Source organism: Leptonotus elevatus, chromosome 16 (genome assembly GCF_054856555.1).
Source record: "Leptonotus elevatus isolate MCC_2025b chromosome 16, RoL_Lele_1.0, whole genome shotgun sequence".
Taxonomy (NCBI): Eukaryota; Metazoa; Chordata; class Actinopteri; order Syngnathiformes; family Syngnathidae; genus Leptonotus; species Leptonotus elevatus.
In genome coordinates, this window is record NC_141254.1 from 7,153,279 (window position 1) to 7,169,942 (window position 16,664).

The following is a 16,664-nucleotide window of genomic DNA, read 5'->3' on the forward strand; positions in this document are numbered from 1 at the left end:
AAAACAATATATAAGAACACGTTGGCAAACTAATGGCAACATTTGTCAAATCTTAGGCAATTAATTTGTGTATATATCATCTATTCAATATATATTGCTTTTATATTCTTAGGTTTATTTAGGTTTTTATAATTTCAGTCCATACATTGTTATTTAAATTACATCTTTAATATTTTCATTACAATGTTTGACGTCAACCGGATAATTTCCAGCCAATCCTGTAGCGTGACGTTTAAGACGACCGATCCGACCTGGTGAGGCTATATTAGTTGAGTGGTGCTCCCTGTTGATTCAATGGGTTTTCGTAGTGTAGTGGTTATCACGTTCGCCTCACACGCGAAAGGTCCCCGGTTCGAAACCGGGCGGAAACAACCTTTTAATTTTTGTAACATTTGTATTTTATAGACAAGTACACAAAAATACTTTTAAGTACGGTGTAACATCATCATTAATGTATGATTATGTAATAACATGGTAATAACATGTTATTCCCGTTAGGTGGTGATGAAACAATTTGGCTTTGACAAACTTGGTTTGTACAAATTATACATATTACAGTAGATTTTAAAGTAAATGTATACTTATTTATATATGGATTACTGAAAATGTATTTTAAAATGTAATTATTTAAATAAATCTATAATTGTTTCAATGTTTTTTTTATATCAAATACATAACTATATCAAATTTATAAAATATTGGTTGACAGTGGTAAGAAATTATAATTTGAAAAATGAATGAATGAAAATTAGTTTCTTCAAAATTATATAAAGTTGATGTTTAAAATTTTTAAATTATTTATAAAACACATTATCATTACTTTAGAAAGTAGTTTAACATTTTTATATCCATTCCATACATAAAGATATACTTTAAAATAAATGATAGATTGTTTTAGTACTTATTATTCTGTAGAATGTCACAATGAAATTTCTTCATAATTTGGCACCAAATCAAATCATTAACCCTCTCTTAAAGGATCTTTGTGCAGTTTGTCCCTTTTTTTTTTTTTAACTCGCAACTGCCACCTGTGGCCCAAAGCGTAACTGCAGCATCTGTGTCACGCTCGTTCATGGTGCGCGTGCGAGTACGTGCACGATCTTAAAGCGACAGCAGCCACAGTTGACAAAAAAAGACATGACTTCAAATGAATAAGAAAAACTCCGCCCCTCCCCTCCCCAAAGAAACCGTGGGGTGTGCGGGTCCGCACACTTAACTATAAAAGGAAGGTAAAAAAAATACTAGAAATAATATTTTATATTTATTGAGGTACTGTGCCAATTTAGTTAATAAACACAAGCACCCTGGTTGTAAATGTTCGGAACCAAGATGATTTTAAACAGCATGGAACGATAGAGAATGGGCAGAAAATCCTTCACGAAGCACAACATCTTTCATTTTAATGAGCAAAGCCTAACATGATGTGTACCAACTACATCTCGGCGATGGCCGCCAGTCTGGGCGTCTTCAACGTTCTGGACTGCCTGCGTGCCGTCCTCGCTGATGCGCCAGCGCCTCTGTGGTGATGCAGTTTGTCCTCTTTGACGTTTCGCTCGCCCCCCCGCAGGTCAACGTGGTGCGTTCCACGCAGAAGCCGGGCCGCCGTCAGGAAAGGGTCGGCCGCCCTCTCGTTCTCCTCCGGGGCTCTGTGGGGGAGTCCGGCCCTGGTGGAGGTTCGGCATCTTTCCGTGTCAGCGATGCCCTCCATTTTGCGCTTTCGCCTGCAAATAAAAGGCAAATTGGAAGCAAGTACATAAAAAAAAAATGATGAGAATATTGAGAGTAACATCAATTTTGAACCTAATGGTCAGTGGGAGGTGCACGTCTCTTGTCCTGTGCTGGAAAGGTTTACTACTTCACTCATCTTTTGACTCCTCCTCCTCTCTCTCTCTCTCTCTCTCTAGATTAACCATTTTGTGGATTTTCAATTAGAGTTCCTTTTGCATTTGTATTCATTTTTAATCATAAGCACCCCTATTCTCTTTTTGTACAACCCCCCAGAAAGTTATAATACTTGACCCCAAATGGGTTATTGGTGACAAAACAATTTTAATTATGTATTTAGCTCATAATCTAATCGGGATCCGATTGGTCATGAATTAGTATTATAATGCAATAATTTGTTATCATTGGTACCCTTCTGGGGAAAATAATCCATGGTTATTAGTTCTTGTGTTTCAGATGGAAAACTGCACAAGTCGGAACCCAGACGTGTTCCAGTGACCTTCGACCCACATGAGGATCCACGCGGTCCAGCGTGAACCGGCCGAAAGCCTGGCGGACGAACCCACTGACCCGCAGTGGCGAGAAAGCAAACGAATGAGCGACATCGACCGAGAGGTCCATGCACTTATGGGATGGACGCACACATGATTTTTTTTAAACAACAAGGCGTTTTTTTTAATACTATCATTCGCCGGCCAAGCAATGTTTTTTTTTTTAAACGACCATGTATAGTAAGGTGTTTTGAAAAAACAACCATGTATAGAAAGGCGTTTTTTATTTTTAAATGACCATGTTTAGTAAGGCACTTTTTTTTCAAGGACCATGTAAGGCGTTTTTTGTTTCGTAAAAGATGACTATGTATAAATGTAAAGCATTTATTTTAAAAAAAAACATGTAGAGTAAGGCGTTTTCTTTCCTCTTTCCTCTTTGTTCTTGAACCAGGTACTGAGACTTGGGGAAGCCCTCTTCCTCCACACAACTCAGCTCAGCTGACTTGCCAAAAGGGACCGATTTGGGGACGTTGCATTTTGGAACAACTGGCTTTACTGTAGTGTAAAAAAAAAGTACACTCTTTTGAAAGCATATAAAAAAAAATCACTGAGTGAGCTGAAATTGCACCCAATGGGCCAAAACATGTTCAAGTTCAAAATGGCACCGTCCAAAACTTCAAAATTATTATTGTCATTATTATATGTGGGAAACAAATTGTTATAGTACACGTGATTAAAAATGTCATCATTTTGGCCCATTGACTTCCATTCTAAATCATAATTTTTCATGTTTTTTGATGCACTGTACACTTGATGTGTTAATAGTGCATTTCCCGCAAATACAGTAATTTCTGGACTACAAGGCGCACCTGACTATAAGGCGCGCTAGCTAAATTTGGGGAATACTACACATATAAGCCGCACCCGACTGTAAGCCACAAGTCTTTTTAATGCTACCGCACCGGGTTCCCGCGACTTTTCCATAATGAGGGTGCAAATTGTCTCGTTCTCGTTCTGTCTCTCCTACTGTATTTGGGCTCACTTGGTTTGTTTTGCTCTGCTTGATGCTCTTGCGCTTCCTTTATAGTGCGCCCCCTTGTGATCTGATGGATAAGCCACACCTCTGTATTAGCCGCAGGGTTGAACACAAGTGAAAAAAGTAGCGGCTTGTAGTCCAGAAATTACAGTACCCAATTTATCCCTTCACTGGGGCATCAACTAAACGTAGACAATTTTTTTTTTTTTACTTTAGAGTCATAAAAGCCACACAAGGTGGCGCTAGAGAGCTAATTATCATTTTTGGTTGAGCTGACTTATGTGCGTCCTATGTCCCACCATACCAAAAAACTACAAAGTACCAGCCCAGGCCTGTGTGCGTGTGTGGACGCAGTAACTAGGGTTGTCACGAGAACCGATACTTCTGTACCAAGTCGATGCCAAGATTCTGAAAATGTGACAATACTGCCTTTTCTTTTCTACAATACCCGAAGTACCATCTTTTGTGTTGTTTTGGGGGTGTAAATGAGCGGTTATCTGGCAACCCACGCGACGTCTAATGACGTCACGTGACTACACTGCCGCTGCGACAATAAGGAACGAGAGCAACAGTCAACAATGCAAACATGGCAGGAGCCCGCACATCTGCAGTGACAGCTGCCCCTCTTATTAGTTGAGAAGAAAAACGCCAAAAGTCACGTATGGTAGTACATTGGATTTGAGGTTGATAAGCAGGGATTTGACAATCGATCCTCAAGTATGCAAAAGTTGCCGAAACCGTTTCCAGACGTAAGGGGGAAACATCCAATTTAGCAAACCATCTAAAAGATCGACATCCAGACTTGTACAAATAACTCAAGGTGAGTGCATTTGAATTCCCGTGTTATCATTGTTGCCCATATCGAATAACGTTAGTATGATGACCTCCACACTAAATGAGCTGCCTGGCGAAATAACGTTAACGTTATGTTCAGCCTCGTCCGTCCCGCATAATAACGTTAGGTAATGTTGCCAGGCAGCTAATTGACTGAATCACCGAAAGTAACATTAAACAACCCTGAAATAATATATCAAACGTTATTTCGTTATTTTGTTTGTGTGCGTGTGTGGGCAAGACTGACCCAAGAAAACATTGATATGTGTTGGTGTTCCTTGCCAGAAACCTGGAATTGGCAAAGAAAAAGTTCAATCAGCCAAGAAAAGTGACGTCATCCTTATAAGAATCAGACATCTCCACAAAATGGTAGCAATAGCACATCATCATTTTGTATTTTGATGCACATTATTTTACTGTTTAAAACTTGAAGAAGGCTACGTGGTGCAACTGGTTGGTAAATAAGCACAGTATTATATATATATATATATATATATATATATTTTTTTTTTAATGCTGCATGCACTGTGATGCACATGATTGTTTTTTTTATTTTAGTGTTTAATACTTAAAGCTAGCCTGCTGTACATGCACAGTGTTGAATTTAATTGTTTATCTTAATGCACAGTATTTTATTTTAATGCTTTAAAGCTACATGACAATTGCTCTGTTTAAGAATGCAGTTGTTTGTTGTTCACTTTTTTTTTTTTTTCTTTTTTTTTAAAGAGCTCAGTATTGTTCATTCGGAAATGTCATCATCATTGCTTTTTTTTTTTTTTTTTTTTAAATAATATATATATATATATATATATCTTTTTTTTTTGTGTGTGTGTGTGTGTGGGTGAGTATGTGTATGTGCGTGCGTGCGTGCGTGCGTGCGTGTATTTGTTAGCTCACCAGAAAACCTATTAGAAAAAATCTCATACCGTTCACCTAAACCGAACACCAGGAGACCCGAGGGGACCGAAGAAAACCAAGGAAGGTGAAATCCAGCACCGACCAGACACCCCCCACCAGAACTCCTCCCCAGCCCAAGAAACATCCAGACCCCAACAAATCCAAAAAACATAAAATCAGGGAGGCCTCAAGAGACCAAAGGAGAGACCGAGAAAAGGAAGGAAGGACAGACGAAGCCGCGTGAGATCCGCAGACACCAGCCTCCACCGATTCAATGACCTGAGGAGGAAACAGATTGTGTCTGAGTTTCGATAGATGCTGGTGTGGTGGATCTGGCATGCATGAAAATCTCCACCAAAGAGGGGAGCCGTCGACCCCCGCCGGAACAGAGCAAGCGCAACACCTCAGGACCCCCCAGGCCGCGGCAGCGCCAAATGTTGTTCACTTCTAATGAAGGAGTGTACGTTGAAGTACATGGGATTTATTGTTTATTTTTTTATTTTACCGTGGTATCAAAATGGCATAGAGAATCGTGGAATTTCAATGGTATCAGCATCGACTACTAAATTTCTGATATTGTGACATCCCTAGCAGTAACAGTGACGTGCACACGCGTATGAGTGTGAGATTAGTGTATGTGCGTGTACGTGAATATTCCAATTTGAATATGTTATATATATATATATATATATATATATAAATATATATATATAATTAATCGCATGACTTCAATAGTTAACTCAAGATTAATCGCAAATTTTATATCTGTTCTAAATGTACAAACGTTTTCATACTCTTAACAAAAAAAGTTTAAACTAATGGAAATATGGCTGCATCTTTTAGTAATTGATACAGTCATTTTATAATAATTTATTAAATTGAATTAAAATAAAAAATATGTACTGTACTGTAAAAAATGAATGTGATATTGATTTGACTTTTTTTTAATGACCATGTTTAGTAAGGCGCTTAAAAAAAACATCAAGTATAGTAAGGTATTTAAAAAAAAACCATGTATAGTAATGCATTTTTTAAAGATGCCCATGTATAGTCAGGCATTTATTTAAAAAAAGAACCATGTATAGAAAGGCTTTTAGTATAAAAAAATACTATGTATAGTAAGGCTTTTTATTATTAAAGAAAATTACTATTAGAGTAAGGAATAAGGAATTTATTTAAAAAAACATGTATAGAAAGGCTTTTAGTATTTAAAAACATACTATTTATAGTAAGGCTTTTTATTATTAAAGGAAATTACCATTAGAGTAAGGAATGGGGAATTTATATGATAAAAAAAACTATAGTAAGGCATTAAAAAAAAGATAACCATGCATATTCAGGCGTTTATTTAAAAAAAATTTTTTTTATAGTAAAGCTTTTATTATTTAAAAAAATGACTATGTAAAGTAAGTTTTTTATAGAAAAGAAAAAAAAAGACATTTATAGAAAATTAGGTGTTGGTTGAGTTTTTGTTAAAACGACTATGTATAGTAAGGCGGGTTGTTTTTCTTCTTAAAAAAAGACCACGTTTATTTTATTTTTTTACTTTAAAAAAACGACCATGCATAATGAGGCTTTATTTTTTAATTAAATTTTTTTAAACGACCATGCGATTAGTCATTTTACTTTCCTGTTTTCTGGCTCACTTAGAAGGTTTCTTGCTAAAGTTAAACAAACTAAAACAAAACAGGTCATTTGAATGAAGCGCAAACAATGGCGATTGTTTCTTGAAGATACAGATGTGCAACTTTAAAATGACGTACTATATGTATACTACGGATGGCCACCAGGGCACCCCATCCCTTCTTGCTTGGGGCCCCTGTGGAATGTTGCTATGCCGCTGGGGGCAATTAATTTCCAGGTGGGACCCCCATGCCCTCACCCAACCCAACCCACCACACCCGCTTCCCCACCCTACCTGCCTTCCCCCGATGGCGATGATATCACATTCTCCTTGAATGTGTTGTCAACTGGACCACAACAGGCCCAGCAGGTCGGTCCGGTCGCTCCTCTCAGGTTTTTATTTCTGGAGCTGCTCGCGTTCTGACAAGACGTACGTTTGCCTTCCCGAACGCCTAACACACACGGTAAAAGTCTTTTATTTTTATTTTTGGGTATATCATGCGCTATTTCATAATGTCACTTTTTCGTATTTAGTCTATAAGACTGGTTTGAATACGTGCATCTGGTTTGTGAGGTGTTTTAGTTTTTTTGTATTATCTTTGAAAAAACAACGATTTTTTTTTTTAATGAACAATGAGAATTTGTTCTCTTGAAAATTAGGACAGTGCTCTTCAAAAATAAATACTTTTTTTTTTTTAATGAGACTTTCCTGTGGTAGTTTATAAATTTGCTTATGACATGGAACATTTTTATTAAAAATTTGCTTTAAAAAATTGTTTTTCCCCCCTTTTCCCCTAACCTTGTCTCATGATATATATATATTTTTTAAACATGACCTTTCCCAGTAAATTTTTAACTTAATGTTAAAATATGACCTTTTCATTGTCAAATGTGTACAATTTAAATTTTAAATTAGATTCAAAAGTAATATGTTTCCTGGAATAACTTTTTTTCTCATTGTAGTGACGTTTTTCTTGAAAAACAATAATTTTTCATCATAAATTTCCAACTTCATGTTAAAATATGATCTTTTGATCTTCAAATTTTTTTCTTAAAAAAACAAAAAATCAAGCTCCAAATCATACATGGATATCTTGTTATCTCCTTCGAAATATGATATCTGTTATATAAATATATATATATATAAATTTAAAAAAAAGGTGTTCCCAAAGGTGCTTTAATTTTGAAGCAGCACACACCCAAAACTGGATGCAATTATCCATTTACAGGGCTGCAAATAACCAAAAGCAAAATGTCAAAATGACAAAAGTGCTTTGTGTTCTGTGTCGTCCGTCCAGGAGCCAAGATGACGTCCAAGATGGTGTTCAAGCAGCCGCAGCCCGTCATGGTTTATCAAGACTCCAACGAGTGGGGCAGCGGCATCTGCGACTGCTGCAATGACGTCCCCATGTGTAAAATACACACTCATTGCCACTCGCACCACTGCCACACCCCAAATCTCTCTTTTTATTTTTTAATTTCTTTAATTAAATTTCGATATGGACCGTATGGTGTTCCACAGGGTTCAATTTCAGGGCCTCTGCTATTTTCATTGTATCTGCTGCCCTTGGGTTCCATCTTAAGAAAACAGCGAGTGCTCTCTAAATATAGATTTGAGTTGAGTGATGGGAGGTTGGTAATCCAGCCCAACTTGCTCTCGTGCCAAATTAAAGCAACACTTCCGTAAACTGTACGGAGATGCCGAATACAAGAACACAACTTTGTGAATTCAAGGTGAAGAGAGTCGGATTCGATGAAAAAGATCCCTCCCTGTTCATGGTGCTGAGCTCACGTTTATTTACATCAAAACACAGCTGCTGTAGCTGACGTCATGACAAAGGAGACGCTTGCTTTGCTTGAGAGCGAGCGTCTCTTTCTGTCAAGTGAAATCGAGCGGTGTGTTTGTGTGTTGCCGGTTAAAAGGCTGCTGCGCGTTTTGGTGCTTACCTTGCTTTACCTGCATCACGGCCAAGAAGTACGGCGAGTGCCTCTGCCTCCCCCTGGTGGACGTCCTGGTCAGCCCCTTCGTCCCTCCCGTCACCATGTCCACAAGGGTGTCCATGCGACAGCTCTACGGCATACGGGTAAGAAAATGTTTGAAGCATTCCTGCAATATGTTATTGTCATTTTTATTCTCCTCACTTTTTTGCCGTGTAACAACTCCCACATAATACTTCCAATTTACACAATATAATGTTAAATATCAACTTTTAGCCATTCATTTTCAATGGGACAGACACTCAATTTACCACCATTACCACCTGTCGCATACTGTTCAGTGGCACAGTTGGTAAAGTGCATTTTCAGTAATCAGGAGGTTGCCAGTTCGAATCCTGTTTGCGCCACATTTGAGTACATTCGATGGTTCGATAACAACTGACTATCATATCAGGAAATGGATTATCATTTCTCTGAAATGATTAAATCCCACTTTAGACAGATTGCAGTTCATGTTTTCATTTTTGTTTATGTGTCATTTAACTACATTAAAACTTTACAATTTTCACATCGTTTATCTTTCAATTTCCTTCATAAGCATTCAGCTTAGCATTTAGCTATTAGCATTCAGCTTCCAGCATTCCCACGCAATTTCTGCAGAAATTGCATTTTGTCTAGTTACGTAAAACATTTTCTTTCTTTCTTTTAAAAAAAAAAGAATATATAAAATGTTACTTGTCATCCGCAGGGCTCCATGTGCAACGACTGCGCGTGCTCCACCTTCTGCATGGCGTGCGTTTGGTGCCAGATGGCGCGCGAGATGAAGGCGCGTGCCATCGAAATCGTGCTTGTGAACAAACACACCAAGACCATGGCCTAACATTTCACACGGCCACTCGCGCGAGACAAAAAACACAAATTTGTGCGCACAGGCAAGTTCGCAATCCATCGCTTGTTCCTGGCTTGTTCATTCCTTTCTGGTGATGTCTTATGAAGAGCGCTACCGAGTTACAAAATGTTTGCTTTTTATCTTTTGGTCAAATTTATTTTTCTTTTTTTTGCTTTGTGTTTACGAGCCAAAATTTGAGTACAAGCCAGGTTCAGATACACCGCCGTATATTTCATTTTTCTTCCTTTGAAATAGATAAAATGGCATTTCAATTCATTTCAATGGGCAATATTGATTTTACAAAAAAAAGAAGAAATATTAGAGATTTAAAATAATAATAATAATAAATTCTGTATGGGTGCAATGCATTATGGGATATATTGCTTTTCTAGTGACCAACACAGCCAAAAGGTTCTCGATTGAGCCATTGCCATTCACTGATTTCTCTTTCAGTTCTCCTTACACTGTCACTCACCGTCACCCCCCTGTGGATCGTAACGATACTACAGGACAAAATCCATAGTTTCGCTTAACAAATTGTGACGTCACACCCTCCCACTAACTTTTTCATGCAAATTATGTCTGATGGCATGCATCATTTTGAAAATAGATTTTCTTTAATTAATTTCTGGAAATGATTATGATTGATTATGTATTTTTTTCATTAAATTATTACCCAAATGATTGATGGGTACTTTTATGTTTATGTTGCTTATCAATATTTATCTTGACTATTGTATAATTGTTATTGCACAAGATAAGTAATATATAAAAAGCCAGCATGTTCACTTTTGCTATTTATTGTTTTGATTCTGATTCCAATTTTTTTTCCCCCATATGTAAAAAAATAAAATAAAAACAAACAATGCTTCATGTTATCACATTAAAGTAAATTTGACTTGTCCACTTGGAGTCTCACTTCACAATCAAGGTGGTCGGGAGGAAAACAAACAAACAAACAAACAAAACATCCAATGACAAAATTATTTAGTTGTGATTATAAGAAGTAGGTTTGAATAGTTTGAATGGTTACATAAGAAGTTAACAGAGACATTCCTTTCCACCCTCATTTTCATTTGGAAAACATTCAAATGTTTGTTTGTTTGTTTGCTTTTGTTGTAAGTAATGGAATCACCAAGAAGGTAAATTTGTAAAAAAAAAAAAAAAAATATTGCCAACTAAAAAAACATCACTAAGCAAATTTAGGATCGCTTTCAATCGTTAATAAGTTAACAATGATATTTCTGTTAAGAAAACACACACACACAACCAAAGAAAAACTTGTAAAAAAAAATATAAAATCGTAAATGACCTGACTTGACAAATGCAAAGATTATTACAAACAAATAACTTTTTGATGAGAACTTCTAGAAGATTTTTAGGGGCACTTTAATGTGATTTTCTCATTAATTAAAAAAAAGAAGTCTTAATATATATATATTATATATATATACTATGTTTTGTAAAAAAACAACAACAACAACAACAACAAATTGCCCAAAAATAAAGCTAAGACTGCAATCCGGACAAAGAACAAGTCAAAAGACTACAGAAAGTTTTTGGGGACACTTTGATTAAAAAATAAGTTACCGTTTAAATTGTTACTACAAACGAATATTTACAATAATGTTCCTGTTTCAAAAAAATTTATTTCAAGTGAAAAAAAGTGCAGTATGAACAAATCATTTGGTCGCTAATTGTTTGTATTCATTGCCACCTTCTCCTGGATACGATTCGTCAAAAGTGAGCGAGTGACAGTCGTTAGCCAAACGCTAACAAGCCCGACATCATTTTAAAGCCGCCTTTAATGAATCGCATTAGCCCACATGTGTGATGCGGGCGGTTTGTTGTTTTAATGGGATTACGACGACAGTTACGGTTTGCGGGACGAATGCGGCCCACGTTAATGGGGTGCGAGTGAAGGGGGCGTGTCCGGGCGAGCTCGTAAAGGCGGCAGGAATGTTCATTGCTGGCTGGCTGGCTGCCCTCTTTGTTGTGTTGGCGGGGGGGGGGGGGGGGGGCACAGGGCTTCTGTTGTGCCTCCTTGAAAGGCCCACAAGAACTGATTTAATATCTGTGACTTCCACACACACACGTACGCACACCTACAACCCCCACTTCATACACTCCCATTCTTGGAGAAAATAGACCCCGTGCTTGTCTCATTTCCTCCATGTTACTTAATCAAGTGGTTGGTGCTCCCCGAACCCGGATACCCCCCATTCCACTCTGGCTATGATCCTGTTTTAAAACGTTACTAAACCGTGGGTACAACTTGGGCTACGCAATTAATCCAATTTTAACCGTGATCACGACTTCAGCAAATACGATTAAATGAACGTGACAGTTGGCGATTTTTACATTCCGAATGTGTAACTGTGCGCTTTCTTAAACTGTAGTCAGCCAACCACCAGGGGGCGACACATGGTTAAGTCTTCATTGAGCTACGCCAGAGATGGAAACAAAATAATAGCATATTTATTCTGTTCGCACCTGGTAAATTAGATTCTATCGTTTATTTTAAAATGGGAATCCATTTGTTTTAAAGTGTCATGTTGCATTTAACTGCATTGTTTCATTGTGACACTGTTTTCCCTAACGAGATGAGGGATTGTAATTAACTCATTCAAACACAAAAACATGTAAATACGTTTTTTAATACTTTGTCCTTCACTCCCCAAAACTTATTTATGCGTTTTTTTGGGGGTGTTTTTTGTAATGCAAGAGCAAACAGAAGGCTTTGATGCAGCTTCTGACAAGAAGAAGTGGCTTAAAGCAATGGCAAAAACGTCCAGCAGGTGGCAGCAGAGTATTAGAGATCATTTAGGGCCATGTTGCAACAAGCATTTTTTGCCAGTGTTTTCAACAGGAATGTGAATAATGATGAAATGTAGATATATTCTAATCCTAATTGCTCCAAAAGGAAACCGATAGAAATATACTTTTTTTTCCTGATGAAAGAAAATACTTTAATTAGGTTCCATGTTTTTATAGAAATAGAACACAACATTTTATAGGACTTGCATAATCAGTCAGAATCCAGTATACAGCCGGGAGCAAAGGGGGTTGCTTCAGTGAAAATGGCTGGGAGTGAATGAGTTAATCAACGTGATTAGAATATTGAGCAAAATAATCTTGATTTTAATTTGAAGTTAATTTTGTCGTACTTATAAAAGTAACAAGTTGTGCTTTTGTGAGATTAATGTAATAACTGTGAACGTAAATTTGATGAAACATTTTTGTAGGAGTAACGTGAAAAAAAACACGTGAACATTTCACAAATAAACTTAAAAAAAAAGTGATTTCATGAGGGGAAATATTTTTACAATACTAAAGCTGTGATAGGAAGAGAAAAAGCAATAATTGTGAGTATAAAGGGCAGTTTTTATTTATTATTATGATTATTATTATTATGATTATGATTATTATTCTTTGAGAGCAAAGTTATATTTTACACAAGCACATTTGAGAATTACTGGTTATAACTCATAATTGAATTTATCAGCCACTTATCTCTGATTGGTCACTTGTCACCAGGCAGAATTGACCTGACAGCAAAACTGTAAAGCAACACAGCGCCATCTCCTGGACTGGTGAACCTAAAAGTTAAATACAACTGAACTGCACTTAGGCAGTGATTATTTCCTGTACCACTAGAGGGAGCTTGTGTAGCACACTTGTGAGAATCAGGGTCATTGGATGGATTTGAACCTGAGGCCTATGAAGCCCACCTGAGTGACACACAACCACCTCCCTCCTGATAATGTGACCCCAGTCTTCCGCCATGACAGATAGAGACGCTGTCTATCTGCGACGGAGTCTCTGCCATTTCCTGGGGGAAGTGTTCCTTTTTAAAAAGACAAGCTCTGAGTTTGGGGGGTGGGAGTTGGCTGATAACGCTCAGATTAAGATGAGGTGATGGTGGTGGGGGGGGGGGGGGGGTACGGTATATGCATGGGGCGCTCAGGCGTAGTCCGACTATCACACCGCGGGCCTCCGGGCAAACAAACAACTCTGACCTCTGAAGACAACGGCAGCAGGGAGCGTCTGATAGCTGTGTGTGTGTGTGTGTGCGTGCGGGGGTGTGTGTGTAGGAGAGTGCGAGGGTCGAGGGCAAAGGGGCACGCGGGCCAAGAATTATCAGACCCCCGCTGATCTCGCCGTCCGTTTCAATCAGAACGAGATTGTCAATCAAAACATTCATTCAGTCCTCATGCTACAAGCTCCGCCCCCTTGACGAATTGCAATGGCAACATTCGCAAATAAATAAAATGTGAGAAAATGCACTTTTGTTCGCAAAAGTGGAAAAAAGAAATTGAATGTGGCAGCTGGATCAAAAGTTGGGACTTTAAGTTGTGATATTGTAAGAAAAAAAGTTTTTATTTCATTTGACAAGAAATGTTTGAATTTGTGAGGTTTGCACGTTAAGGTGATCCTAAAAATGTAACATTTTGAAAGTTTTAATATTACAAGAAAAAAGTCATAATTGCAAAAAATTTGTTTTTACCTTTTTGAGATCCCCCCCCCTGTATTTTACAAGATGAAAGCAAAAAAATTATCTGATATCACGTGTGATATTAGAGACTAAAGTGACGCTATGACACAGCTGAAACGTTGTGTATAAATTGAAAGAATTGAGTTGTAAATTTTACAAGAAAAATGTTATGATACTTAAGTGAAAATGTAAGACAAAAATAAACTTGAAAAAGGTTTTACTTGTACAAGATCAGTTGTAATTTTATGATTATTATTTTTTTTCTATGATAATAAAGAAAAAATTATTATTTTTTTCTTGGAAGGAAATTTTTTTTTTTCTTTGAAAAATATGCCTTAATGTCAAAACAAAGAAACATGACCTTTGTCAATTTTCTCAATTTTTTTTCCATGTGGCAGGATGGCTCAGTGATAGAGCAGTTGTCTCCCTACCCTTGTGACTATGTTCAAGTGCCCTTGAGCAAGGTACTGAACACTTTCTTGAGGCAATATTCTATCTTTTAGGAACACAACTTAATAAATAAATGAATAAATAAATATTCGACTTCTGAGAATCTGCATTTTTTTTTTTAAATATGACTTTTTCTTGAAAACTGTTACTCTTTTTCTTGTTACATCCATACTATTTTTGCATTAAGTTATCCTAAAAAGTGAATGTGCATCATTTTGAAATTCCATTTATTAATTCCATATTGTTTCTTTTTTTTTTTTGTACAATTCAGTAATTTGCGTGAAGCCTTGTAGCGATGCCGTTGTCGACCACTAGGGGTCAGCGTGGGACGAGGGGGGCTGGACATGTTCTCCGTTGGCGTTGTTAACGTGGTGATATACGACCGCCGCAAACAAGCTCTAAGTGCATCTCGAGGTTCATTGGAAGGCTGACGCCGATCTATAACTCTCGTGCGACTTCTTCAGCCAGCGCGCATTGGACTCCTTCGCAATCGCGATACTTTTCACTTTTCATTGGGAGGGGGGGGGGGGGGGGGGGCGCACGCAAATATAACGCAACAATACTGCAAACATCAGATCACTCTTAGCTGCTATTAGTTTTGATCTTCTGACCTTTTGACCTCTGATTGTGTGTGACATGAATACAAAACACGTGATCCCTAATATAAATGTAAAAAAAAGAAGGCACTGGCGTGAAAGTAAGCGTGCATGCAGACAGCTCACGATGGATGCGTGTTTTGCTCAGAATGAAGCCTCAGGAATTACCTTTCACTGTCAGCAACGACTTAAACTGTCCAGACCAACCCAGTGTGTGTGTGTGTGTGTGTGTGTGTGTGTGTGTGTGTGTGTGTGTGTGTGTGCGCGCACATGATGTGTGAGTGTGAGTGCGCTTGTCTTTCTATCCGTGTGCGACACAACCCTTGACATCCCACTTTTATTGCGGGTACATTTGGGCTGCTCCGCGCAACCTTCGCCCCATTACATGCACTTATACATGTGTGCGTGTGTTGGTGCGGCAGCACTGCAATGGTTAGTACTTTTCACGTCTTATGCATCACTGACATTTCTCCCCCCAAAATGAAATAATGAGATGATTTTTAGTATTAAATTTTTTTTAAATGTTTTTTTTTAATGTAATGATCATTTTCATGTTAGCAAATTTGTACTTTATTGTTGTGATTGTTGCTGTAGCATCTGTGCAACATTTTGAAATATTTTACTTTAAAATAAAAAAAAATCACAAAAGTACAAATCACTTCATAACATTTTGACCTTTATTCTCAAAAAATTGTATTTAAGATTTTGAATTACTTCTATAAAAACTACAACTTTCAGGAAAAGAGAAAAAAACAACAAATAAAAAACCCGCAAAAAATTACATATTTCTTTTCTTTTTTGATTATAACTGTTTTTTCCATGAAATATTAAAAGTTGTTTTTGGATTTTTATTTTTTTTAATTCCCCACTTCTATTAGGAAATAACTTCACTTTTTCACTTAAAAATCAATTCAAATAAATTAAAACCCAACATCACCTCTTTAAAAAAAAAAAAAAGTTTATTCGTTGTAGTTTTAAAACGTTTTTTTTTTTTACATCTAAGATACTTTTGCCCCCCAGAAAATTTCTAGTTTTTTTCTTCTCAAAAATAAAATGACTTTCTTGAAAATTAAGATTTTCATTCCAATTTATTTCTTGAGAAAAAAGTAAATTTAAGTATAAAAAAAAATAATAATAATTTTTTTTTTTACTTAACTTTTCACAGTGTTTTGGGACTTTTTTCTCTCTAAAATAATTCAGACTTTTTTCCACAAACCTTCCAAGTGTGCGTGCCTACATTTGGTTTGAAGGATGCCGTTTAATCCTGGCTGACCCGTAGCACCTCTAACCACCCTGACCCACGCCCCCCATTCGCCCCCGAACCCTTAAAGCTAGACTCCTTGTCACCATGGTGATTGCTAGACTAAACAGCCAGCAAAATTCACCAGATCTGCATCCCATTGGATGCCCCCCCCCACCCCCCGCCCCTTTTAGCAGGCCACTTTTGGGGCGCACACATGAAGCAGCAGCGAAGGCTAACGTGTACCCTTAACATTCTTAAGGCCGTAAACAAAAAGCGAGGCGGACAAATGCATCAGCGGGATGGCTGGGAATGTTTACGCCGCCCTGTCGGCCCCCCACCCCCAATTTCGTGGCCCCCAGCCCACCTGACAAACGTCGTCGGCCTTCTCACGTACAGATGAAGATCTAGCTTCCAATAAATCTTTTTGTGGCTTTTTTTTTTTTAGCA

The 16,664-nt window shown here is 37.5% G+C and overlaps 1 protein-coding gene, 1 long non-coding RNA gene and 1 other non-coding gene across 4 annotated transcripts; 2 read left to right on the forward strand and 1 right to left on the reverse strand.

Moving 5' to 3' along the window:
- The first annotated feature begins 298 nt into the window (after window positions 1–298).
- On the forward strand, window positions 299–371 carry trnav-cac (transfer RNA valine (anticodon CAC)). Its single transcript has one exon. It is a non-coding gene; the product is annotated as a tRNA-Val (tRNA).
- Window positions 372–1,374: 1,003 nt separating this feature from the next.
- LOC147160530 (uncharacterized) lies at window positions 1,375–1,860 on the reverse strand. The gene is made up of 2 exons (XR_015097431.1): window positions 1,801–1,860; window positions 1,375–1,721 (listed from the first exon to the last, which is right to left on the reverse strand). It is a non-coding gene; the product is annotated as an uncharacterized LOC147160530 (long non-coding RNA).
- Window positions 1,861–3,801: 1,941 nt separating this feature from the next.
- LOC147160531 (cornifelin homolog B-like) lies at window positions 3,802–10,336 on the forward strand. Of its 2 annotated transcripts, none has more exons than XM_086098761.1 (4): window positions 3,802–4,072; window positions 7,905–8,018; window positions 8,530–8,690; window positions 9,293–10,336. In XM_086098761.1, exons 2-4 carry the CDS (start codon window positions 7,913–7,915, stop codon window positions 9,422–9,424), a joined length of 399 nt encoding a protein of 132 aa, XP_085954887.1. In that variant the 5' UTR covers window positions 3,802–4,072; window positions 7,905–7,912; the 3' UTR covers window positions 9,425–10,336. The 2 variants fall into 2 exon arrangements, with proteins under 2 accessions (XP_085954887.1, XP_085954885.1); XM_086098759.1 differs by lacking the exon at window positions 3,802–4,072 and adding an exon at window positions 6,920–7,070.
- Window positions 10,337–16,664: the final 6,328 nt, after the last annotated feature.